The sequence below is a fragment of the Rhinatrema bivittatum genome, chromosome 1 (assembly GCF_901001135.1).
Source record: "Rhinatrema bivittatum chromosome 1, aRhiBiv1.1, whole genome shotgun sequence".
In the NCBI taxonomy this organism is placed as follows: domain Eukaryota; kingdom Metazoa; phylum Chordata; class Amphibia; order Gymnophiona; family Rhinatrematidae; genus Rhinatrema; species Rhinatrema bivittatum.
This window is the reverse complement of record NC_042615.1, coordinates 128,450,790-128,478,721: the sequence shown is the minus strand read 5'-3', so window position 1 is coordinate 128,478,721 and position 27,932 is coordinate 128,450,790. Positions and strand designations below refer to the sequence as shown.

The following is a 27,932-nucleotide window of genomic DNA, read 5'->3' as shown; positions in this document are numbered from 1 at the left end:
CTGGAAAGGTCAGTGTACATCAAGCTTTAGTTTATTTACTCACCTTACATGCAGGTTTTCCACAGTAGGATAATGCTCCATACTCACCCAAAATTTCTACCAAAAGTATCCTCTTTCCACATTAATCAAGTCATCGTGCTCCCTACATTCTTTCCAAGGCCGCATGCACATGATGGTGAAAATTCCCTCCACACCTTAGACTGTCAAAGGGCCTTGGCTTATTACAAAAGGAGAATTCAGTCACAATGCCAGGCTTTGCAGCTTGTTGTTTTTTTAAGATCCTAACTGACTAAGCATAGCAGTTTGCTATATGAACATTGTCCAATTGGCTGGCAGACTGTATAGCACATGGTTAATCTCTAGCAGGCATCCAGATCACAGACTGTCTAGGTTCATCAAGTGAGAGTCATGGTTGCATCAGTAGCTTATCTATAAGATGTACTTCTCAAAGACATCTGCAAAGCTACAACTTGGTCATAAGTACAGACCTTTATGGTTCATTACTGCTGGACAAACAATCAAACAATGACAGTACATTTGGACAAGCACTTTGGTGTAGTCCACTCTCCACAGCGGGGTCCAGGTTGCTTTTTAAGTAAATGCTCCTTTGTAGTCCTCAGCTTGGGACGCCTCACAAATTATGGCTAATTCAGCCCTGCTTATCAACAGAAAAAGCAAATTTGCTTACCATAAAGTATGTTTTCCATAAATAGAACAATGAATTAGCCATGTTAAATACCCACCATCCTCCCTGGAGAGTTGATTACCTAACTAGATTTATCTTTCAAATCGACTGAGGGGGTTCATAGGCAACGTTTAAATGGGAATTCCCACACATGCTCAGTAGAGCCAAAGCTCTACTAGCTTGCAAAGAGAGGTCCATTCTGTGCTGCCAGATGATGACACCCAGGCTATGGCTAATTCATCCTGTTAGCTACAGAAAACACAGTTTACAGATTATATAGCCGTTTACTCCTATAAATGTTTTTCGAAAATGGCCCTCCTACTTAAAAGTAGAGAGCATAGCACAGGAAAGCATTAAGAGGTCAATTTTCAAAAGGTTTAACCAGCTAACCTTAGGAGTTAGGTGGTTAAGTGTATATTTTTCTAAATTTTTCTCTAATGAACTTGCTAAATTGTTGCACCAGGAGATGGACCCTTGGCCTGGTGCAGGATTGGTAGGCTCCCTGGTTGGACCCAGAGAGCACCTGCCACCCGGAGGCGGAGCACAGGAGGAGACAGAGGCTAGTCTCTGGCTTCACCAGTAGCTTCTGCTACTGGTGAAGTCTCTGGCTTCACCAGTAGCAACCTGGGGTTCCCTCAGGTTGAGCCCTTGGTTACCTGGGCCGCCTGGTCTTAAGTGGGCCTCGCAGGATCTCCGAGAGATAAAGTTCAGAGGTGTGCCCACCACAAACAAGGGTGAACGGTCGATGTGGAGGTCAGGGAACTCAGGAGCCAGAGAAGGCCAGAACAGTGTCTCAGAGTGGAGAGCAAGGATCAAGACCAGAGTCAAGGATAGCGTAGTCAGCCAAAGCAGGAGTCAATACCAGTGGTCAGTCCGTGGATAGTCAATCAGGCAAAGGTCAGGTTCCAGGCGCTGATCAGACGTGGTCAGTGTTCAGGCAGCGTGCAGATGTAGTCAGTGGACAGGCAGAGGTCAGTTCCAGGCAGCGTTCAGACGTGATCAAGGAAACAGGCAAAGGTCAATCCAGGCGATGGTCAAACGTAGTCAAAGAAACAGGCAGAGGTCAGTACTGAGAAGACAGTCCAAATGGTACTACCTGGGGAGACAAAGGAACAAGAGGACGCTGGAACAGAAGACTGGAACAAGACACTGGAACAGAAGAATGGAACAAGGCACAGGAACAGAAAGGCAAACTTGCTATCACAATGTGATCGACCCGATTGCCAAGGCATCATTCCGGGGATCGGGCCTTGCCTTTTATACTACAGAGTCGTGATGTCATCAGGGTGCGACTCGGCTAGGTTTCCCATGCTTGGCCCTTTAAATGGCAGGAGGTCGGCCGCGACGCCTAGGGGCGGATCCAAGGAGACGCTGGACGCGGAGGCCTGCGAAGACGCCGGAGTCAGAGCGTGCCGAGGAGGGCGCCAGGGACGGGAGGGACCGGCAGCAGCAGTGAGGCCCGAGCTCATGGACAGCTGAGAGAGGTGAGCAGGCCCGGCCATGGAGCGTACGCGGCCGGGAAGCGCAACATAAATTTTCCCCCTAAAATCACAAACAGGTCAAGTTTAGCTGGGGACATTTCTGGGGCAGGTTTAAGACTTAGCTAGCTAGAGCAGATTTTCAGAGCTAACTGGCTAAGTTTAGGAGGGCAACCCCAGCTGAACAAATAGCAGTCCCAAATCTAGCAAATCAAATTTCACCTGGTTAGATTTAGAAAAATTTCAATTGAAAAACTATCAGGTTAGGTTTGACTGAAAATGTGGCTAAAATTAACCAGCTAAAATTAGCTGGTTATTTTCAGCCTCAAAATGGCTCTTTGAAAGTTGACTCCTAATTTTGTAAATTTCCATTGCAGACAATAAATAAATGTACTGTAACTTATAGAATAGATCCAATAAAGCAAATCGGAAGGCGGTCCCACATAGCCAAGGCAAAAAAACAAAGCGACAACCTTATGCCGTGGAAAGATTTTATTAATTTATTCTAATACAGAGCCCGACTCTGGCCGAGTTTCGGCAATTAAGGCTGCATCAGGGGATGACTTCTGATGGCAAAGAAACTACATAGGTATATTCTTATGTAGTAATACTGTCAAGTCAAATTTCAGTCTTGATCATGCATACAACTCTCTCCGCTTCGCGAACTGACAGCGTAGCTCGCTCAAAATTATGTTGTTTAAGAATAGGGCAAAAATAAAACTACTGTATTTTTATATGAAAAACATAATCTTGTTGATGTGATGTATCTGTTGGATTCCCACTCTGGCATCACACCTATCAAACTCTGCGGTAACACCAACTTCTACTCGCGTTCCAATGCTCGTCTCCACTCTGCCTAGCAAACATCACATCAACAAGATTATGTTTTTCATATAAAAAAGGAAGATACATCGGTTTTATTTTTGCCCTATTCTTAAACAACATAATTTTGAGCGAGATACGCTGTCAGTTCACGAAGCGGAGAGAGTTGTATGCATGATCAAGACTGAAATTTGACTTGACAGTATTACTACATAAGAATATACCTATGTAGTTTCTTTGCCATCAGAAGTCATCCCCTGATGCAGCCTTAATTGGCGAAACTCGGCCAGAGTTGGGCTCTGTATTAGAATAAATTAATAAAATCTTTCCACGGCATAAGGTTGTCTCTTTGTTTTTTTGCCTTACTTATAGAATAGATGCAGACATTTTGAGAAGTCTCTGTTATAATAATTATAAAACTATAAAATGCCCAAGGGTACTTTGGAAAGAGCTTATCTGGGAAAGCTGGTTGAAATGGTAAGAAGTAAAGATAGTCAAAGTGAAAATCATACAGATAGGAATAAAAGTAAAGTCTATAATTACTGATGATAAGAACATAAGAACATAAGAAAATGCCATACTGGGTCAAACCAAGGGTCCATCAAGCCCAGCATCCTCTTTCCAACAGTGGCCAATCCAGGCCATAAGAACCTGGCAAGTACCCAAAAACTAAGTCTATTCCATGTAACCATTGCTAATGGCAGTGGCTATTCTCTAAGTGAACTTAATAGCAGGTAATGGACTTCTCCTCCAAGAACTTATCCAATCCTTTTTTAAACACAGCTATACTAACTGCACTAACTGCACGAACCACATTCTCTGGCAACAAATTCCAGAGTTTAATTGTGCGTTGAGTAAAAAAGATTCTATTGTTGTGTTTGTTAAGTACTTATTATCTGTGCCCAGTCTCTGGCTATATGGAAACCTGACAGCACTAAATGGTTAATTTCATATTTTTGGAGGAACGGGCTGCCAAGAATATACCACTTTTGGCAAATCGATTGAATCATGTTGATGACAGAATTCAGAGATGCTGTTTGCTTTTTCCTCCTAAATTCAGAAAAAAAAAAACTAGTGAACTCAAGGGAGGGGACTGAAGGGTTAACTAAATGAAAAAATGGAACAGATTAAAGTGAGTGAGCAGCAACTAATATTTAGAATCTTGTGAATTAGAAATGAGAGGGAACTAAATTCTGCTCCTGTGTAGGGCACTTGTAAAGAATGCTGAGGAAAGGTGTTGCTTCTGAAAAAGACATGGATGTACTAATCAGATCTCTACTCTGAAACATATAATTGAAAAGTGCTGACAGTATGGAAAAGATATGCAGGTTTGTTTTGCAGACTTTTAAGAAGGCAAATGACTCGGTGTGGAGAGATGATATCTGAGAGTTGCTGGAACTTTATTGAGTAGTTGACGAGATTAATAGATTGCTAAAGGATATGTATGAGGGAATTTAGGCTTGTGTGAGGACTGAATGTGAAATGTAAGAGTGGATTGAAGTGAAGACAGAAGTCCAGCTAAGCATTACCATAGATCTTCTAATGAAGGCAGTGGAAAGTGGAGATTCAAGAAGGAGTGAAGTACAAGATGCTGTATTTGGCCAGGACCTGGCTTATACAGTTGATCTGCTGCCATTGTAAATGAATCTGCAGTTGATGCCATCATGTGGCGTAAAAGAGATTGTTATTAGAGGAAAGAATCAGGGATTTAAAACCAGTTTTTGAAAAATAAGATTGTCTGTAATAAGAGAGCACAAAAGAAACTATTTAGGTTGAAAAAAGATATTAATAATAAGAAGGCAGAAGTGTGAAAAGTGTATATACTTAGGAAATTGTGTTCTCAGCACATGTAACCAATATGATAGAGACATAAGAGGGAGGTGCAGAAACCCAAGTCATCAGCAAGTTATGACTTAGTTGGAAAGAATAATAAAGAAGGAAATAATGAGGAGTAATCTGCTTCTAGGGATATAGTTTTGAAGTGCAACAAAACTATGAAGAAAGCACTCTATGAGAATTTGATCTAAATCTGAAATAGGGATGTGCACAAACTCAGATGCTGATCCTGATTGCAGAAATGTATTTGTAAGCATGACATCCAACAACTACTGTATTGAAACTAGTGTTGAAGAAAACATAATGATGTTTTGTTGCAATTTTCCTATGCAATTTTAAGACTAAACATATTTACCTATGTAACCCACCCCTTCGCTGGGGGTCAATTTCCCAGTCTTGGGGAGTATTGTAATTACTGTCCCGAGGTGGGGAAATAAATCTCTGGAGCTAAGAACTGGGGGCAGGATAACTTGCATGGCCAGTACCAGGCTGAGAACACTCCACATAAATGAACCACTCTGCAGACTCAAGTTGTGCTCCAAATAATAGATAGTTTACTGCAGAATCTTCAGGATGAAACACAATGACAGTGATAGTTCAAGTAGATGCAGAAAGAAAACAAAATCCAAGTTCCAGAAATCTCACTCTTCTCCTTAAAGCTCCTCTCCTTAAGTAACAGTTTCGTCTTACAGCAACACAGTAGTCCTAGTTACTTTGTTTCTCCTAGGACAAGCAGGATGGGTGACCTCATCGGATGGAGCCCGGCACGGAAAACATGTCAAGGTTTCTGGAACTTTCACTGTACACACTGAGCATGCCCAGCATACCCTAAACCACACGTCCACGCAGGGTCCCTCTTCAGTCTCTCTTTTTCCACAGATCTTTCACTTTGCAGTTAAGTGAGCTCTTGGCTTTTTTTCAAGAAATTGCTTTGGAAAACATTTTCAATGATTTTCGTTTTTTTTTTGCACAGTCATTGACGCTCGGTTCCCTTTAGACTCCTCAGTCAGATTTTTTGGCAATTCGATAAGTTTATTTTCGCTTCTGTTTCTCCCATGGTGGTGGTGCCTTGGTGCCTGCTGGTGTCGACCGCCCACTGTCACTGTCTCTCATTTTCCCCCTTCTTTTCATTCATCATGGCCTCATCCGGTTTCCAACGTCCCTAATGTCCAAGAGCCATGTCCATCACAAACCTCCATGAGGTGTGTGTCCTCTGCCTGGGGGCATCGCACAATGTCCAGAGTTGCCGCTTGTGTGCCCAGATGACTCCTAAGGGGCATCACCCTCGACTCGATAAGATGGAGAAACTCTCCAGGTCAAGGAAGTCCGAGCCATCGGCAGGCATCAGCAGCATCTGCAAGATAGACCTGGGAACCACACTGATGGACACTGAGTCATTAACATCGACAGGGCCATCGGTTCCACCGATGCCACCGTTGGTTAGAGACACCAGGGAGCGGCCCCTGTCAGTCTCTTCCAGGTCGAGGATGTCTGGTTCATCATCATTGAGCTTGGCACTGAGGAAAGACCAGCCAAGCACCAAGGGAATCTGAAGAAGCATTGGCACCAGTCACCTTCCATGCATGGTGCTGGGCTCAGGAAGGTGCCAGCTCATGCCATGATGCCCCTAAAGTGATCCCATGGTGAGGAGTGTCCAACCTCCATCGATGCTGGGGGTCCGCGATGATCTGCACTGATCCTGGTGCCAGTTGATGATCCACCTTGGGGATCCAAGGAAGATCTGGCCATCCTTCCTGCCTCCCAGTCGGTTTTGGCATTGGCAACTTTTGAGGAGAAGTTGGAGCACAGAGTCCAGCTGGCAGTGGAGCGGGTGTTGCAGAGCATCGAACTGGTGGCACCGATGGTGTCATTGCTGCACTTTCCTTGATGGAACCGCTGCTGGAACAGATCAGTGTGCTCATTGGTGTGTACCGACCCAGTTGGTGTCGGTTCCGGGAGGCCATTGATGCCCAGCTGGGCACCATTGCTTCCCCCGACTGATATGGTTCATGTTGTTGGCTCCTCCTCCGAGGAAGCTCCAGCAGGGACACTGAGGCCTGTAGCCCCATGCACAGCTTTGCTGGGGCCAGCACCACTGCCACCAGGATCCATGCCTCTGGACAAAAGTCGAGCACCTAAGGCACCATCCCCTGTGGATTACAGTGAGGATGCGGCCCCTTATGACTCCTGGGGTAATGACACTGCAGCACTGCAGAATCCTTATCCGAGGACTTGGACATCTCCCTTCAGAGCTATCTACTCCAGAAAAACGAAGGAGGTCTCCACCCAAGGACTTGACCTTTGCAGGTTTTGTGCTGGCAATGGCCGAGGCCATCCCTTTTCAGTTGATGACCGAGGAGGATACCAGGCACAAGATGCTGGAAATCCTCCAGTTCATGGAGGCTTCTAAAAAGATTGTTGTGTCCCGGTACACAAGATCTTTAAAGAGTTGCTGCTGAGGATCTGGGAACACCCCCTCACAGTACCTTCTGAAAATAGGAAGGTGGATGGGGTTTACTTCGACCAATAGGCTACCAGTTTCTACAAGCATCAGCTGTCACACCAATCTGTAGTGGTCGAATCTGCTCTCAAGAAGGCCAAGCGCTCTCAGACCCATGCCTTGGTGCCCCAGGGAAGGATCACAGAGCAATGGATGCTCTTCAGCGGAAAGTATTCCAAGGGGCCATGCTTATTGACCGCATCGCTTTTTATCAGCTCTACATGAGTCAATTCTCGTGTGACATCAGGAAGCAAGTGCAGGAGGCGGCCAAGTGGCTGCCTCAACAGCAACAAGACACCTTCTTATCACTGGTGAATCAGGCCTGGAATGTGGAAAACATGAGGTTCATTCAAAAAAACGATGTTTTCAAGATGGCATCAAGAGTCTCTGCAGTGGGAATCGGCACCCGTAGGATGGCATGGCTGTAGGCCTCAGATCTCTACCAGAGGTATAGGAAAGACTCACTGACTTGCCATGTACAGGAGAGAATCTCTTTGGAGATGAAGTGAGGGACGCGGTGACCCAATTACGGGATCACCATGAGGCCCTTCAGCAACCCTTACTTCCGTTCACAGTGGGTGAGCTCTCCTGGCTGTCCCAGGCAGCAGAGAGCTTCCAGGCCCCAGCCGGTGCCCCAGTCAAATCCAGGATCGGTGTTTTGACTGGATCTTAGGGAGCATGAGCCAGCCACTTGTACCTGAGGCGCTGGACTCCCCCCCCCCCCCCCCCCCCCAGGCGGTGAGCAGGTTATGGTTCGGTGGCCTTGGACCAGTGGGTTCTGTCGTCATCCATCAAGGGTACCAATTGAACCTATTGGGCATCCCACTAAATTGTCCTCTATGCCCGTTTTGTGGGCCAGTAGCGCATCAGGAAATACTGTTAAGGGAGATTTCCGACCACTTAATGGTCAGAGCAGTCAAACCTGTCCCACCAAAGCAAAGGGGGCAGAGATTCAACTCCTGGTACTTCTTGATTCCAAAGAGAACAGGGGAACTCCTTCCCATCCTAGACCTGAGGACCTTAAACAAGTTTCTCAAAAAATAAAAGTTCAAGATGTTTTCCTTGGGTGCCCTGATTCCCCTCCTGCAAAAAGGGGACTGGCTGTGCTCCCTCAATTTAAATGATTCATACACTCACATAGAGATCTTCCCAGGTGACAGGAAGTATCTCAGATTTGTGGTGGGAAAACAGCACTTCCAGTACAGAGTGTTGCCATTCAGGCCCCACGTATCTTTACAAAATGTCTGGCCGTGGTAGGGGCTCACCTCCGCAGGCTGGGAGTGCATGTTTTCCCTTACTTGGATGATTAGTTGGTCAAGAGCACTTCTCAGGCAGGTGCAGATTGGTCCTTGCACTTGACCATTCGGGTGTTGGAGTCACTAGGGTTTGTCACCAACTACCAAAAGTCTCATCTCAGCCCATCACCTTGATTGAACTTCATAAGAGCCCTGCTAGACATGGCTCAGGCAAGAGCCTTCCTGATGAGATCCAGGGTGGTCACCTTGGCGTCCATAACAGCGGTGATTCAACAGAGCCAGCAGGTTTCAGCTCGGCACATGTTGAAGCTGTTGGGCCACATGGCCGCAACCATCCATGTTACTCCCTTGGCCCACTTGCACATGTACAGAGGACCCTGAGGTCACAGTGGCAACAGACCACGCAGGGCCTCCAGGCTTGCATCCGAGTCACTCCGTCTCTCTGAGACTCTTTGTTCTGGTAGCGGATTCTCTCGAATTTGGAACTGGGAATATCTTTCCAAAATCCCCTACCCAAATTGTCCTAACCACGGATGCGGCCACCTTGGGGAGGGGAGCTCATGTAGATGAGCTCCATACCCAGAGCCTATGGTCTGCCCAGGAAGCATGGTATCAAATCAACTTCCTGGGCGGACCATAGGCCCTGGGTGTGGGTGATTAGGTACATAAGAACATGCCATACTGGGTCAGACCAAGAGTTCATCAAGCCCAGCATCCTGTTTCCAACAGTGTCCAATCCAGGCCATAAGAACCTGGCAAGTACCCAAAAACTAAGTCTATCCTATGCCACTGATGCTAGGATAGACTTAATTAAGTCAACTTAATTAATAGCAAGTAATGGACTTCTCCTCCAAGAACTTATCCAAACCTTTTTTAAACCCAGCTATACTAACTTCACTAACCACATCCCCTGGCAACAAATTCCAGAGTATAATCATGTGTTGAATGAAAAACAACTTTCTCTGATTAGTTTTAAATGTGCTACATGCTAACTTCATGGAGTGCCCCCTAGTCCTTCTATTATCCAAAAGAGTAAATAACTGATTCATATTTACCCGTTCTAGACTTCTCATGATTTTTAACACCTCTATCATATCCCCCCTCAGCTGTCTCTTCTCCAAGCTGAACAGTCCTAACCTCTTTAGTCTTTCCTCATCTGGGAGCTGTTCCATCCCCTTTATCATTTTGGTCAGCCTTCTCAATACCTTCTCCATCGCAACTATATCTTTTTTGAGATGCGGAGACCAGAATTGTACAGTATTCAAGGTACGGTCTCACCATGCAGCGATACAGGGGCATTGTGACAATTTCCGTTTTATTCACCATTCCCTTTCTAATAATTCCCATCATTCTGTTTGCTTTTTTGACTGCCGCAGCACACTGAACCAACGATTTCAATGTATTAACCAGTAGGACGCCTAGATCTCTTTCCTGGGTGGTCGCTCCTAATATAGAACCTAACATTTTTTAATTATAGCATGGGTTATTTTTCCCTATATGCATCACCTTGCACTTATCCACATTAAATTTCATCTGCCATTTGGATGCCCAATTTTCCAGTCTCACAAGGTCTTCCTGCAATTTATCACACTCCGCTTGTGATTTAACTACTCTGAATAATTTTGTACCATCTGCAAATTTGATTACCTCACTCATCATATTCCTTTCCAGATCATTTATAAATATATTGAAAAGTACGTTCCCAGTACAGATCCCTGAGGCACTCCACTACCCATGCCCTTCCACTGAGAAAATTGTCCTTTTAATCCTACTCTCTGTTTCCTGTCTTTTAACCAGTTTGTAATCTATGAAAGGACATCACCACCTATTCCATGACTTTTTACTTTTCCTAGAAGCCTCTCCTGAGGAACTTTGTCAAATGCCTTCTGAAAATCCAAATACACTACATCTATTTATTAACCCCCTTCACTACATCTATTTATTAACCCCCTTCAAAATGTGAAGCAGATTTATTAACCCCCTTCACTACATCTATTTATTAACCCCCTTCAAAATGTGAAGCAGATTTGTGAGGCAAGACTTGCCTTGGGTAAAGCCATGCTGACTTTGTTCCATTAAACCATGTCTTTCTATATGTTCTGTGATTTTGATGTTTAGAATACTTTCCACTATTTTTCCTGGCACTGAAGTCAGGCTAACTGGTCTGTAGTTTCCCGGATCACCCCTGGAGCCCTTTTTAAATATTGGGGTTACATTAACCACCCTCCAGTCTTCATGTTGCGCAGGAGGAAGGACCCTTGGACAGAGGTGGAGTTGACGCTACCCGCAGGGCAAGTCCTACGGGTCCCCACCATCGGTAGGCGGAGCTGGCTGACTGACAGAGGCCGGCTGGAGCTTCGCCAATACCAGCCCTCATTCCCCGTAGGTTGAGCCCTTGGGTACCGGGACCGGCTGGACTTAGGTGGGCCTCCGTCCGAGGTCTTCTCTGGAACGACAAGAAGGTCAGCCAGGGACCAGCAGCAGTGGTAGGAACTGGTAGTCTGATCTGGACGAGGCGGAGACCCGGGCACCAAGGAGTACGGAGGAAGGCAGGAGTCGCCTGAGTAAGAACAGGCTGAAGCCTGGAGAGCCAAGTCCAGAAAGGAGACGAGTGGAGCATCGTCGAACAGGCTGAATTCCGGGCAGGCGGCAGGCAAGAAGAGTGGCAAGGCAAGCGTAGGTCAATTCCAGAAGACAGCCGAGGGATGGTCAGGCAAGGCAAGAGTCAAAGCAGGAGACGGGCGGTAACGTAGTCAAGCAAAGCAGAGGTCAGTACCAGGAGTCAAGCAGTAGCGTAGTCAGGCGATGCAGAGGTCAGTACAGGAGACAAGCAGTAGCAGGAGTGTCCATCAGTCTGGGGGAATCAACAGTTAGCTTGGTGGAACACAAGGAGAGGTTAATAAAGCAGGTGCTTTTGAAACTGATTGTTTTCCTGTGTGATGCTTCTTTTCCTCCACTTTCAGTGCAGAGTTATTCTTAGGGGTAGTCAGAACAGGAGTTCTCGGAGCAGAATAAAACTCTTTTCCCCTCTGCAATGCTAGACACTAAGAACCACTTCTTGTGCTAGGCTGAGGGTTCTATAAGTGAGTTTTAATTAAAGCCAGTATGGAATCAAGCTCCAGCTGCAGAGGTCCCTTCTTGCTAGTAGAAACATCAAGGTCCTCCAATAAAGCAATTACCCTTTCAGTTTGATTGTAGTTCCCCTGTGTTTGTGGACTCTTCTGAAACATATCTCCTACAGAAGTGTTTAAGACTACAGATTTGCCAGTAAGTGTTTTTAACACCTTGCTCAAAAAACACTCCCCTAGGGAAGTGAGATTCGGCCATTTACGTTCTTTACATTCCCAGTAATCAGAAGTAGAAGGCAGCACTCTAAGAACTGAACTTTCTTGTGAGAGTTTTCCCCTGTTTTTAAATGCAGAAAACAAACAAGGTTTCTCTGACACAACCAATACCTTTCCTCCTGGCATTCAACATTCCTTTTTTGCTGCCTTTCTACTAGGAACATTATATGGTTGCAAATCAGAATTAACAGAAGTCTGTCTAGGCACAGGTTTTAGAGTTTTTGGTTTTTGCCTCTTGTTGCAGGCGAAAAAGCCCTCAGGACATTTTAACACAGGTCAATATATGTACTCCACAATCCATATAAGGCTGTCGAAAGGTGGGATTTGCACAAGTGCATTGCTCACACTCCCACATGGCTGGATTGAGACCCACATTCCCAACACCTAAAAAACCTGGTGGAGTATGTCCTTGGCAGCACTTGCAAACCCAGGGAATAAAATGTATACTGAGCTTACCAGACAGATGGTGAGTCCTGTAACTGCTGCTGCAGGGATAGTATGACCTTGTCATTCTGTTAAGGTTGAGGACCCAGTCGGCTGGGAAACCCCCATGGGAACAGTCCAGGACTCCAGGGGCAGACTAGACTAGGGTATCTTCGGCCTATACCAGCCACCTTCCCCACAGGTTGAGCTCTTAGATTCTGGTGGCCGGCTGGACTTAAACAAGGGAGGAGACCTAAGGCTAAAGCTGGACTGGAATACGGAGGGGAAAGGAGCAAACTCAGGTGAAGCTAAACAGGCCTGGAGATGCAGCTGCAGGGCTGTAGACAAAAGTCAGGCAAGACTGAAGAGGCAGGTTGCAGGGATGTAGACTGAAGTCACACAGGACTGGAGGCAGACTCCAGAGTGGACTTAGATGCAGGATGCAAGGCTGGAGGCTGATGTCTGGTAGGTCTGGAGTTTAAGCAGGAACCAAGGTCAGGGGTGAAACAGTGGAACAAGACAGAGGTTACTAATACTGGCAAGCTTGGGACAGAAGGCTGAATGCCAGAGGGCAAGCTTTAGACAAAGGCTTAGAAGCCAGAGAGCAAGCTCGAGACAGGAGGCTTCAGATCCAATAGTGAGATTCATTTATATTGTAATAAAGCTAATAATGTATTATGTACTGGAGTGTAGGGGCCAATCTAAAAACACACAAAGATTAGATATATTCACCTTAGATATGCAGGATCTTTCTGCTGCCTTTTACAAGCCTAGAATTTGAATATTTCTACCCATCTGCATTGGCAAATAAAAACTCTCAAACAAAAGTATTGTGCTCTCCCCTTTGGAAAATCTGGAATTTTGGCATCTAATTGCTTGGATAAGCATCAAATGCAAATTATTTTTATTTATTTATCAGATTTTTATATTCTGCTTTTTGGCACTTCAAAGCAGATTACATTCAGGTACTGTAGTTATTACTCTGTCCCCAGAGGGCTCACAATCTAACAAGCTGATGCAATATCAGCAAGTAGAAAGGAGGCACTCAACGCTGAGCGCCTGCTTTCTTAACAAGTGCCCAACTACCTCTCCCGGGGACCCGATGTTATATTCAAATGACCTGTCGCACTAAAGAGGAAGCGCTAGGGAAAAATGTGCATCCCTAGCACCTCGGGTGCCAGGAGACATGGTTGGCCCCCCATTTCTGACCTGCACTAAGCTCCCTCCCCCCAATTTCTGGCCTATGATTGGTCCTTTTCACTGACATTTGTCAGTGAAAAGGACCAGTCCCCTTTCAGGACAGCCTTCTGAAAAGGTTATTGGTCCTTTCATTGACATGTGATAGTGAAGGGACCAATCAGCAGTAAGTGAAAGCGTGAATAAATCAATATTGAAGAGTCGGGCACTTAATACATAATGGCGCTCATCAACATGAATTTACATCTAATAAGCACTATTATGTGTGCAGGCAGTTAGGCACACGTTTTGGACACACTAACCCACGTTTTGCATCAGGGGTTATGGCCACGTGTCCAGCCTCACATTGAGCCATGCGCTGCAGTCAGCAAACCATACTACATCTGCCTGTTTGTATCTGAGGCAATGGAAGGTAAAGGGATTTGCCCAAGGTCTCAAGGAGCAGCAGTGTGATTTGAGCCCTGGTCTCCCTGGTTCAAAGCCAGCTGCTCTAATCGCTAGCTTACTCCTCCATAGCGCTATGTTAGTAATACTTACATTAAGTTATTTTTACTCTTATGCCTTTGAAAAACTTCACACAGCAAAGTATATGCTTTTTCTCCTAATTTCTCACTTCATTATGTTCTAAAACAAATCTTGGAATAACAGAATACAGTTATTCCAAGAAAAGGAGTCTTTTTGGTTTAAAGCTCTAACTTGCATGAATTTTCAGTTTTAAGAAATGTCTAAACTTTGTATTTTTCTAACATGCATAGTTGTTGTTTTTTTTAAGATAAAATATCTTTGTAATACATATATTTAAAGAAAGAAAAAGATGATAGAACCTTATGTTCCTGAGAATGCATGTTTTTTAGGCCCAAAACACACAAACAGAATGGCCCGCATACCAGAACACATTTCTCTTAGGTACAGAATGGTTAAAATCATCTTGTTTGATTACATTCCCATAAAACAGAGTATGGGCAGTTGCTGAATGCAAGTGCACAGCAACCAGTGGATTAGTTTGTTGTAACTAGACAGGTTTCAGATATGTTTTGTATTGCTGTATTTAGAAAATATAATTGTATTTTTCAGTTGCAGGAGATATTCAGAAAGAAAAATGAGAAAAAGAAAAGAAAGGGTGAGGAAGAAAAATGTTGCACAGCTGGTAAGGAAGTTATGTTCACATTGTCATTTATTTTGGTTTTCAAGTAGTTTTCATAATGCGTAGACAATTATTTTTAGTTGTACATACAGTGAGAACTGAGCTCAGATGATAGTTTTTCTTTTATAAACAAAAGTTATATATGCACATATTCCTATAAAAGCAATTGAGGAGTTGGAGAAGATGTTTTGAAAATATTTTTGAAATGAGACCTGAAATTGAAGACCTGTCTTACACAGTCAGTGGTGTACTGGAGAGCCAGTTGCTTAGTCTGGGGCTTACTACCTGACATGAATAGAGCACACTGATTAGCTGGTATGCCAAATTAGATGGACAGAGTTTGTGGCAGACCACAATATTTAGACGCACAAACCGTATATTTTCTGTTATATTTATGTGCTGGCTTGTACAGTTTGTGGTGTTTATTTCTTTGCTAATTATTTAGACATTACAAATGCTAAGCTTTTGTGTAAGTTTAAGGTGGTGAGCAAATTCTAATAAATAAGAATTTATTAGTTCAGTAAATGTCCTCTAAAAAATGTGAATCATAATGAAATTTGTGTTTGCTAGTAAAAGATGGATAATAAGATAAGTCATATAGGATAACCTAAAGAACTTTACATCTCAATGAATCAATGATGGCTAGAAAAACATTTTGAGATACAAACACATTAAAAAAAAGAACTCAGCAGAACCCTCAACACTCTCACATATTTCTTAACATCAAATATTATAGGCAACATCATATACATTTCACCTGTAACATTTTAGTCAAGCTGGCCTCGCTATAATCATATCAAGCCCAGAAAGTTCTTTATTTGAACATATAAAAATGTGGAAACATCTTTAAAAATGTAAAGTCTTTCTATTCAATCCATATTTCCAAAACCACAAAAATGAGAAAACTAAAATAAAAAATAATATTTATCCCAAGGATTCACACAGTGCCCTTTCTCTCCGTCAATTGTCACTTATCAAGGATGAAATGAAAAATGCCAAATCCAAAAGCTGTGGCTTCAAGCACAGAATCTACGATGTTCATTCTTATCATATTCCACGTTTCATCAGCCATCTCAATATTCTAAGTTGAAAAGAAGACATTAACAGTTGCAAACCAAATAGATATTTTTATATGATAATATAATTTTTGCTTACATTGCACAACAATGGACAAGCTCATCATCATACGAAACAAATTAAAAATAGGGAGAGGAGCTAATATTTTTGTGAAATGGTATGTTCCTCCATTGTTGTGCAAAGTTGGCCAAAACTGATATTAATCACAAAAAATAACTATTTGTATGCCGCCATTAACACCTTTGCTTTTTTCAGCTTGGGGTAATTACATGCCCATTCATCCATTTGCGACGTGAGGAAATGTCACCAGCAAGATCCAGAGTGGGAAAAACGTAGAACTAGTCAGGAATGAACATCGTACACGTCTGTGCTTGAAGCTACAGCTTTTGAATTTGGCGTTTTTCATTTCATTTTTGATAAGTGACAATTAGTTAAGATCATTGTCTGATCACTCAGGTTTATATTTTTTATTTTTGTTTACTCTGCTTTTAGGTTTTCTGGATATTGATTGTACACATATTTTCCAATTGTTAAAGAACATTTTGGATACTACATCAACATATTTCATCACATATAAATATTTCACTTCTTCTGCATTCAGGCAGGCCAGTCCCCTCAATGCGTTATCCACCTCCTCCAGCAGATGGAGACGGAGTAAGAAGCTGGCGTCACGGCTGCATACTCCTCACCAAAATCAGCCCACTTGTATTCTCCGTCTCCAGCAGATGGTGGACATGTATTCCCTACTGGGGATTGTCTGTAAAAAAAAAAAAAAAGAGAAGTAGAAGAAAATAGAAGAACGACTGAGATGCTTGTGTAGCACTGTTTGCCTCCTGAGGTGATATTGTTGGGTTCCTTCCTCACTTGAGAGGCTTCAGTCCGGTAGCCTTGTTCTGGCGTGGACTTAAAAATTAAATTAGTGGTTGCAGGCTGAGAGAGGCTCAGCAGTGAAGGCTTTCACCCTCTCCCCCCATAACCAGGAACCCATTCTTGCTTTCAGCCAGGGAGGGCTGAGCACAGGTAAAAGTTTTTATTTAACATAAAATAAATAAATAAATAAATAAATAAATAAATAAATAAATAAAAAGCGAGGAAGAATCAAAACAGAAGCATTTTAGTGAGGCTACTTTCTACCGGGTCCTTCTCCTTGGCGTTTGATGCCTACCGCTCACGTCTCTGGGGAGTTTTGTGAGGTGTGGAGGCAGCTCAGGCACGGCTGGATAATTAGCCTTTTGGCTAGGTCCCGCTCTTAGGCTTCCTTCCCAGACTTCATGGTAGGGCACAGCGATTCCTTCATGCATTTTTGTGTGACAATGGCGCGTGCCTGCGCACCCTCTTGTGTGCCTAAATCCGTGTCCCCTGTTGTTGCCGCATACTTTTGTGCATATCTTTGTGCATGTACTTAAGCGCGTTTTGCGCGCGTGCTCCTGTATGTTTGCTGTGCGCATATTTCAGCTCGTTTTTTTGCGTTTTTACTAAGCACATAACTGTATCAGTGCTGCCTAGCTGCTTGAGGAGGTTTGCCTCCTTCTGATTTTATCTAAGCTGATCCATCCCCTCGGTCTGAGGAGAGTGGGTCGAAGGCAACACGACAAGGGTGTCCCCTTCTTTGGTTGATCCGCTGGCTGAGTCCATATTCAGGGGAGACTCGCACTCAGGATGTCAGCTTCAGGCCTGTGGGCCTGGTATGGAGCCATCCTCCTTTTCCTGGGTGGAATTTTTCCAGGGATTAGAGACCTTTCTACAGGAGCATCCTTCTGAGTCGGCAATACCTCTAAAATCAGGATCGCATGTTTGAAGTTTCCCCTGTGTCTACCACCACGGGCAAACTCCGTGGCGCTGCATATTCTGATGGTGCTTAAGTTGATGTGGATCAAGATGACACTGAGGATGATTTGGGGTTGCTCCCCTCTGAAAGGAAGGGGAGATTCTCTTGGATTTATGAGCAACATAGAGCTCTTCTTATTATTTCTTTCATAGAGATGAGTTTGCCGGGTCTGATTTCTCAGACTCTGAATACTCTTAGAGTGGCTGGGAGTAACTCTTCAGGTGTGCAGAAGGAGAACCCCCCATATTGGTCACTCTACGCAAGGCTTCATGTTTCTTTTCCCCTCCTTGATGCAACTCAAGAGTTGATTGACTTTGAATGGATTAGGGAGTGCACCAGAGGCAAACCTTTAAAGGGGAGTGTGCCTTGGTGGATATATATCTCTTGGATCCACAGGCTAGAGAGCAGTTGCGTTTTCCAAAGATGGATGCGTTGGTATGTTCTGTCAGTAAGTAAAACCACCATCCCAGGTGAAGGAGGGAAGAGACAGCCCTAAAGATGCTCAGGATAGGAGGATTGAGGCTATCCTTAAGCAAGCCTTTGAGGCTGTGGTGAATGAATTGACAGATTGCTTCTTGTTGTGCCTTGGTGGCTTATTTTGGTGATACAACCGGGGGCTACCTTCTTGGCTGATGCAGGATGTGTCCTGGTTCGCACAGCCTCCAGAGGTGTTGCTTCCATGATAGCGGCTAGATGGCAGCTGTGGCTGCGTAATTGGTCAGCCAAGATTATTTCTAAGTCCAGTCTTTCCAAACTGCACTTCAAGGGTTCTCTTTTGTTTGGGCAGTGAGTTAGAAAAGATAGCAAACAGATGGAGGTATGCCCAGATCCCTCGATTGCTGGAGGATAAGAAGCCGGCCTCTCAGCCCTTTTGGGCAAGTGGCCGCTCTCATGACTATAGGCAATTTCGGCCTTATAGGAGAACGTTTCAGGTCTCAGTCCTTTCGTTCAGAACGCTTCGGTTAAGTGCGGGCTCCAGGAGTGGAGCCTCTCGATTTTCTCAATGAAGATTTGCGGGCTCACCAGTTGGTGCAGGAGAGAGGTGGATGCCTATCTCACTTTTAACACAGGTGGGTCCAGATTACATCGGATCGTTGGGTCCTCTAAGTGATTCAGGATGGCTATGCTCTAGAGATTTTTTGCATTCCTCCAGATGCCTTTATGATATCTCTATGCAACTCCTCTCAGAAAAGGGTAGCAGTGCATACTATATTGAGAAGGCTAATAGCCCTGAGGGCTGTGCTTCCTTTTCCCAAATCATAGCAAAATACAGGCCGCTTTTCCATCTATTTTCTCGTACCCTAGAAAGAGGGGGTCCTTTCGAACCATTCTGGATCTCAAAGGAGTCGGTCGTCATTTGTGGGTCACTCGTTTCTGAATGGAAACTATGCTGTGTCATAATGGCAGTACAATCAGGGGAATATCTGGATCTGACGGAGGCATATCTGCATATTCCCATTTGCCAGGAACATCAACAATTTTCATGGTTTGCCATTTTGGGATGCCATTACCAGTTTCCTGTCTTGTCTTTCAGGCTGGCCACTGCACCCAGGACCTTCTCCAAGGTCATGGTGGTGGTAGTAGTGTTCTTACACAAGGATGGCATTCTGGTGCACCTGTATCTGGATGACTGGTTGATTTGAGCCAAGAGCGTGGAAGAAAGTCTCTGGGCTTCTTGCAGTTTAGTCTCATTGCTACAGCAGATAGGCTGGGTGGTAAACCGGGCCAAAAGTAACTTACAGTCCTCTCAGCTGCTGGATTATCTTGGTGTTCGCTTCAGTATGAAGCAGGGCAGAGTATTTCTGATGAGAGTCAAATTCAAAAGTTGATTGTTCAAGTTCACGCCCTGATAAGCGTTGCTTGCCTGACAGTATGGTCTTTTTTACGGGTTCTGGATTTGATGGCGACCACATTGGAAGTAGTTCCCTGGCAAGAGCTCATATGTAACTTCTTCAACGTGCATTACATTCCCGCTTGAGCCTGCAGTCGTAGGACTACATGGTGAGACTTCTCTTGCTATTGGAGGTGAATACCCAGTTGCAGTGGTGGTTGTAGGTGGATCATCTTAGGAAGAAAGTTTCCTTGGATACACCAGATTGGTTAGTGCTTTCAACAGATGCAAGCTTTCTGGATTGGGGGCTCACTGTCAGGAGTTGATGGTGCAAGGTCCTTGGAACGCCCATGAGCAGCAGTGGAAAATCAACAAATTGGAAGCTCAGGTGGTTCCTCTAGTGTGCTTGCAGTTCGCAGAGCGTCTAGAGGCTTGGGCAGTCCGGATAATGTTCAACAATGGTGACGGTGGCCTACATTATTTATTTAGGTTTTTATATTACGCTTTTTGACACTTTAAAGTGTACATCAAAGTGGATTACATTCAGGTACTATAGGTTTTTCCCTATAATCTAATTTTGTACCTACAGCAAAGGAGGGTAAAGTGACTTACCCAAAGTCATGACAGTAGGATTTGAATGCTGGTTTCCCTTGGGTCATAGCCCACTGGTCTAACCACTAGGCTACTCTTCAACTCCACTCTAAGCATAAGAGTGGAACCAAGAGTCAACAGGTCTCAGAGAAGATAGATGCACTCATGGTATGGGCGGAGCAACATCTGCTTGGCATATCTGCCTCTCACATTGCCGAAAAGGACAATGTCAGATCCAACTTTCTCAGTAAGAGGAACTTGGACTCAGGAGAGTGGTAAGTAGCAGGAAACCTTTCAGCTCATTGTGGAGCGCCGGCTGCCACTCGTACCTATGCTTGCTGCGACTTCTGACAACACAAAAGTTCTGCAGTTTTCCAGTCGCGGATGAGACCCGAAAGCGCAGGGCATCAATGCCCTCGCTCAGGTGTAGCTGAGTGGCAGCCGGCTGTATGCCTTCCTGCCCTGGTCTCTGATAGGCAGGATCTTTCGGAAGATTGTGAGTCAAGCTGACACTGTCCTTTTGGTGACTCCAGGTTAGCCCCGGAGGACAGGGTATGCCGATCTGCAGAGTCTGCTGGTGGGCAGTCCCCTCAGGCTACCACCTCAGAAGGTTCTGTTGTGGCAGGGTCCCATTCTATATGGCAGTCCTGGTTGATTTTGTGTTACGGTTTGGTCATTGAGAGGATTAGGTTGTTAAAATGTGGTTATTCGTCTGCCATGATTTCCACTTTGCTTTGGGCCCGGAAATTTTCTACGTCACTGGCTATGTGGGAGTTTGGAGAATTTTTCGAGGACTGGTGTACTGAGCAAGGTTCTTGGCCTTTCAAGGTGGATATTCCCTTAATTTTGGAATTCTTACAGGATGGATTGTTTAAAGGATTGGCCTTTACACCTTGAAAGTTCAGGTGGCAGCCCTCATTTGTTATAGGGCCGAGTTAATGCTGGGCCTTTGTCTTCCTATCCCAGTGTGTCCCAGTTTTTGAAGGGAGTTAAGCATCTTTGTCCTTTTTTGCGGCTTCTGGTGCCTCTGTGGGACCTTAATCTGGTCTTGGCAGATTCGATCTTGGGCTGCTGCTTAGTCTTCCATTGTGGCTGCTTACTTTGAAGACAGTTTTCCTAGTGGCAATCTGTTCTGCATATTGGGTTTCTGAATTGCAGGCCCTTTTTTGCTGTAAGCCTTTTCTGTGTATGACTTCAGGAGCGGTACAGCTTTAGACTGTGCTCTCATTTTTTACAAAGGTGGTTTTAAGGTTTCATTTGAATTAGTCCATTTCCCTGCCTTCCTTGGACAGGGACAGAGATGAAAGTAAGTATAGTCTTTTGCGTTCCTTGGACATCAAGTGACATTTGCTTCTGTACTTAGAGGTTACTAAATCTGTCCGGATGCCTAATCGCTTGTTTGTGCTCAGAAATTCCTTTGCCAAAACAGATTAGACTGCATTCCATGAGGACTCAGGTGGTATCAAGGGCGGAACTTCTTTATTGTCACCTGTTGAGATTTGCCTAGCGATGACATGGTCCTTATTGCACACCTTTTCCAAACATTACTGTTTGAATGTTCGGGCTCGGGAGGATGCCACGTTCATGTGGGTGGTGTTGACTGGACTGCAGGCGGCCTCCCACCCTATTCGAGTGTAGCTTTGGTACAACCCATTGGTGGGAATTGGCCTGTCTGAATGCAGAGGAAGGAGAAATTACTACTTACCTGATAATTTCCTTTTCTCTAATGAGGGCAGGCCAATCCCTGATCTGCCCTTGGCTACTGCATTTTTACCTCTGGTTTACCTTTTTTGGTGCAGACATTGCAGAGTGTTTTTTCTGCTATTTGGTGAAGACTGGTAAGTGGCTTAACCAGCCCTTCAGTTTAGTAAATAAGTTTATTCTTTTGGCTAGGCTCAATGTTCCCTATTAGTTGGAAGCATGAGTGGTTGATTATTAATAATCATTTTCATGTTTAATCATGTTTAATCAGTTTGGCTTTTCCAGAGGATACTAGTGGGCTGATGTTGGGACAGGACTAAATATTTGTGATGTCAGCTTCTTATTCTGTCTCCATCTGCTGGCAGAGATGCATAACCCACTGGTGGGGACTGGCCTGCCCTTATTAGAGGAAAGGAAATTATCTGGTAAGTAATCATTTCCAGAGATGTGAATCGTTTTTTCTGTTCATTTCGTTCTTCGTTTTTCAGCCGCCGCAGGAAATGTCATTTTTTTGCAGTTCAGGTTTTTTTTCATGAAACTTCGTTTTTCGAGTTAGCGCGCGCTAACAAAAACCGTTAGATTTTGTTACTTTTTGTTAGTTTTTTGTTAGCGCGCGCTAACTCGAAAAACGAAGTTTCATGAAAAAACGGGAAAATCCCGATCATTTTTCGGGCCCCCCAAAACATGCCGAATTGATCAATTTAATTGAAATTTTCCAATTCGGCAAAAACAAATGCACATCACTAGTAATTTCTCCTTTGCTTGATATAATAGGGCCAGCTTGACTAAAATGTTTTAGTGAATGCAGGTGAAATGCATATGCTCATGTTTATAATATTTGATGTTAAGAAATAAGTGCTAGTGTTCAGGATTCCACTGATATTTTTCAAAAACAAACTTTATGCATATTTACTGAGAATTTTGAATAAGAAACAAAATACATTAAATCTTCTTTACTAAAAATCCATCAAATAACTGCATAGAAATAAAGATCAGCAAATAAATGACAGATGTTACCTTTTTATTGGACTAAGCCAGTGTTTCCCAACCAGTGTGCCATGGCACATTAGTGAGCCTTCAGACTTGATCAGGTGTGCCACAGAAAAGTCACCACTGCCTGATGCTCAGATTCAAACCAGCACTTGGGTACCTTGGCTCTTAAACATATAGGCATTCCTTTCTGAGAACAAGTGTAATTTATGCATTTCTCTTCTTCCTAGCTACAGCATCAACCTTGGAGTGTGGTAATAAAAAGGCAGCATGCAGGGCATGGATAGCTTGGCTCTGCTTTGTGCAACACACATTGCGCACAGCACCACTTCCTCTTCCTGAATGTTCTCCTTTGAGTCAATCCAGCCTCTGTCTTATCCCCAGCTGAGCAAGATAGGGAGTTTGTGCACCAAGCACTGGATGTAGCTCACTGAGTGTTGGTGCAACAAAGGTAATGAACTGAGCCAGCTGCCCACATAACACTCTTCTGCTGTACTGGTACTGGCCCATTGTGATGAGTTCATGTGTATCTCTTCCTTTGTTTTAAAATTTGAACTTTCATTGTTTCCATAGCTCTTCTTTTGGCCATGTGAATCTTTTCCATGTCTGCATTGCCTGCCCAATGGAGACTGGTGTGCCACACAATATTTTTACTAATGTAGGTGTGTCTTGGCTTTAAAAGGTTGGGAAACACTGGACTAAGCTAAATCATTCTATATATTTAAGTGTAGTAACACCACAGTCATGTAACATTTTGCAGGCATAAACAGAATGAGCAGAACCGCTCAGAAACTGGTCCCATGCATTTTAATATCAGATATAAATGCTCTGTGATTTTGATTATGATAGATCCATTCTGAACTATTGTATTTCTATAATCCAAGTATATGTAAAGACAAGTATGTCCTAACCTATTCTGTTGTCTTTCTTTTTATTCTCCTATTCATGACATTCTGAAATGTGATTCTTCATCTGGCCCTTTTTGCTGTATGTAAGCGTCTTCAGCTATATGGATACCTTGCATCTACTAACGGTGTATGTACTTACAATGTGTTTGTTTAATGTCTGTTGTTGTCACCTGTAATTTTTTTCTCTCAATTGACCACTAACTACCGTATTAAGTTAACTTGTGTATGCATTTTGCCACTAAATCTGTTGCTTTGCAAGTGAACTTTTCTTTTGCACATGGGCCCAGATTTTGGGACCTATGTACTAAACGTTTTCACCCATTTTGTGTCTATGGAAAAATGTTTAGCATATTGGACCCTTAGTGTGTCTTGCTTAGATTGTTTGTTTATTCTGTGAATGCATAGGACAAGAATAGGATAAAGGCTTTTTTAAGCTTGGTAAAAATGATTTCTCCGAGGACAAGCAAGATGGCAGTCCTCATACATGGATGACATTGTCCGATGGAGCCTGGCACAGAACTTTGTTCTCAAAGATTCTAGAGCTTTCAGCATGTTCTACAGAGCATGTGCAGCTGCAGCCCCCTCCCTGCCTTTCAGGCAGAGTCCCTCAGTCTTTCTTTTTCCGCAAATCCCTGTGGTCACAGATTCAGCTTTGCTCTCCTCATAGCTAAGGCTGTGACAGTTCTGGAGCTCTAAGCAGCTGTTTTTTCAGGCAGAGTCTTGTTGTTTTTTATTTTCTCCCACTTCCCTTGCAGTAGTTTAGGTCTAATTTAATTTCTGTCTCTTCCTAGCACCTCTCTGTTGGCCACATGGTGGGCCTAGTGCACTATGTGGCCGACAGAGGATTTTTCCTTAATAAATAATGCTGTTTCTGCAACATATTCCTGTGTCCTCTCCTTATCTCATCTGTTTTTGCCTATGTCATATGCCTGTTCGGACTGTCAGTGTGCAATCTGTGTGTGGTCCATGTTGGCCTCTGGCTTGGGGATTTGCCTAAGTTCCTACCCAGGCAGAAGTTTCAGGAAATTCTGTTCAACCACTGGGCATCGACGGAGGCTCAGACCGTGGAGGAATTTGGGACCAGATGTTCCCAAGTGGAGGAGAGCTCAGCCTCCCCACACTTTGGGGAGTTACTTTCCATGGTTGGTGCCTCTTCTCCAGCATGTCAGATTGATCTGGCAATGCATCTCCTTCAGAGAGAGGATGAGCATGAGGCTGGGTGATCAGCTTCGCAGATGCACCATCTGTGCCATGCCCAGAATCAGTTGTCCGCGCACATGTTTGCCAGAGCACCTATGGCCCCAGGAGCGCAGCAATTGCCACTGATCTTGGGATAAGCCAAGGAGTGCCATGGATGCCCTCGTTGACATTGAGAGCCATGGATGCTATTGAGGGCAATGGATACCATGAGGCTGTCGGGCGCCATAGATGCCATTTGGAGTACTGGATCAAGGGCCATGGATGCCATTGTGCGCCAGTGGTGCCAGCAATTCAATCGAGTGTCAAGGAGGCCATCGTGCGCTGGCAGTGCCATCAATGCAATTGAGCATCATGGAACCCATCATATGCCGGGAGCATCATGGAGGCCTTCATGCGCTGTGGGCGCTTTTTGGGCCATCGAGCACCACAACACTATTGGACACTGTGAGCCCCACTAACACTCTCAGTGCTGTCGAGCATCATGACATAGCAGCTGCCATGTGCACTATGGGTGCCTTCCGGAGCCACGGGTACCAACGATGCCAGTGAGAACCACGGGCACTATCAAGTACTGTGCCACTGCCGAAGCTAGCAATGCCATTGAGCGGCATCTGTGCTTTTGAGCTCCTTGACATCCCGGCCATCAAGCCCTCAATACCACAGAGGCAAACGAGCACCATGGGCACCATCAATGGATACTATCAGGCCTTTGGGTCGAGTACCATGGCGACTTTCGATGCCTTCAGATCAAGAACTATGAGTACTGGCGAGCACCACAGATACTGCACAGCGCCATCAGAGGGGAAAACGAGCATCATCTGCATGGTTTAGAGGGGTGCCATGGAGTACTGGGGTGCCATTGTCACCTTTGATGCCATGGGGCACCATAGATGCCATTGAGCGCCATGTACCATCGAATCCCATGGATGCCTGGGAGCACCATGGAGGCCCTCGACACTGTCTAGCATCACGATTGCACTCACTGCCATTGAGAACCAGGGATGCCATCAAACACCTCAACATGGTGTGCCATGGACACCATCAGGTGCCATGAATGCCATCAAGTGGCATGGGCATCTTGGATTCCATCAGCTGTCATGGCTGCCAGTGATACCACTGTTCGCCTATCATGCGTATAGAGCGCCATGTTCACTACAAGCACCTGGATGCTATTAAGCACCATGGTTGCTATCGCATGCCATGGTTATCACGTGCTAGGCATATTGATGATTGTCAAGGGCACCTTCCATTTTGTTGAGCGCCATAGGTGTCCTCGCTGTTGGTTGTGTAGGCGTCTCGGTTCACCGTTGATGTCAGCAAGCACCAGGGACACCATGAAGGCACCGCTGTCAAAGGATGCCTCCAAGCAACATAGGGCAATACAGTCTGCATTGTTTCCCTCGTTTGAGCATGGTAAGCGCTGCTGCACCCAAGTGCATCATTGAGACAGTGGAGCACATACGGAGGGGTTGCCATTGGCATGGGTCGTCCATACCTCCATTTGCCAGGTGCATCACCAATGCACTACCATCATTATAGGCACCTTGGAGTGTCAGGGTGCCGTGATTTGTGCCAATACCACATTTCCACTGGTTCGGTCATCGACACTCTTCTTGTGGGTGATGCTATTGCATGTGGTAGGTACTACACAGGGCATCCCCAGTATCACATACCATCACTGTGCATACCAAGATATTCTTCCATGCCAGAATACCTGTGTCAGGTGTGTCATGACAGTGGCATGTGTTGCCAGGGGGCGCTCTGTAGTGCCTTCATATGTCGGGCACCCAGGGATGCTATTGGAAGCAATAGTGATATCTCACACATGGTCCACCGCTGCTGGTTTTGTGACAGTCCCGGCCACGCATGGATTGCTAGACCCACAGGTGCTGCATCTTTCTGTGCATGTGTGTCTCTGTCAGCTTGAAGGAGTACGAAGCGCGGATGCACACTGTTGCTATTGCAGGATGCAGATTCAGCAAAGGGAAACCACTGTTATTAGGTGCCCGCTGGTCTTGTGCTTGTGTACTTCTGGTGCCAGCAGACATCCCATACCGGTGAGCTGGGAGGTCTTGGCCAAGAATGCAATCCTATTCACTCCATTTTGGGATGAATGACCAGAGTGCCTCCCCCTTTCAGAAGGAGACATTACCCTTATGGGCTTCCTCCCTCATTGGCTTACGCTCTGGATCACCTTTAGGGGGAACTTCCTGGATGCATTCCCTCTCTAATGCCTGGCGCCAACTGGTATGATGATATAGCCCTTGATTCACATGAATCAATTTAGCAATGTGGGACAGTTGAGCCACTTTTGCTGGGTTTTCCTGCGCCACCAGTGACCAGTCCAGTTGCTTTGAGGACCTCAGATGTCAACAGTTGTGCCCCATTCTCATCCAGAGAGTGGAAGGTTTCTGGAATCCAGTTGAACAGTGCGCTGACTCCTGCCTCGGGGGTGAGAGGTCTGACTTTGGCTTTCGAGAGGTGCCTTCAGTAGGTTCCCTCTCGGTGCCTTGTTTTATGCTCAGAGAGCAGGTTGTTTTCACATCCCATCTTCCAGGTTGGCTTAGCCTCTAAATGGTAGCCACTCTCTGTTTTTGCATGGAATCCAAAAAACGCCCATCAGGAGCTCTTGCTTCTCCATTGCACTATTGTGCAGCAGGGGTGCCTTGTGCGAGTGATGAGCTGTCCAGATCAAGAATCCTTCTAGGGTTGGGTATTCCCTATCCTGGAAATCTGTTCCCCAGTAGCAGATGATTCCTCTCATGTGGGTGGAGTGCCTCTTTGGATACCTGCTGAGCACAATGTTCATAGTTTCACTTCATGCCACTCTGACAAGTTGGGTGGCACTTTGCCTCTGAGGGGAGGTTTCTCCTTCCTCTATTTCTTCACTGGCATGTTTGCCTTCTGACAGTTCACTCTATCTAGGGCGACTTTGGTTGGGGGTGAGAGAACATGTGAAAGTGCTCCCCATCCATATTGCAGTCACGGGTTCTTTTCTCTTCTTTCAGAAGTGACCCAGTTGGTAGATGCATTCATTGGCAGAAAGGGCAGTTCCTATCCATGCAAACGGTTCCACTGGTGTGCCACAATGTTATCAGGTGGAACAACGGGTTATCTTGAG

At 44.9% G+C, this 27,932-nt stretch overlaps 1 protein-coding gene across 1 annotated transcript in view; it reads left to right on the top strand.

Annotated features, from left to right (window-relative positions):
• MICU3 (mitochondrial calcium uptake family member 3) overlaps positions 1-27,932 on the top strand; it is a 378,395-nt gene that overhangs the window by 210,851 nt on the left and 139,612 nt on the right. Inside the window, exons 7-9 of the mRNA XM_029587156.1 lie at positions 14,616-14,679; positions 19,805-19,812; positions 23,700-23,738. Coding sequence (XP_029443016.1) covers positions 14,616-14,679; positions 19,805-19,812; positions 23,700-23,738 — 111 coding nt within the window. The remainder of the gene's footprint in view (positions 1-14,615; positions 14,680-19,804; positions 19,813-23,699; positions 23,739-27,932) is intronic.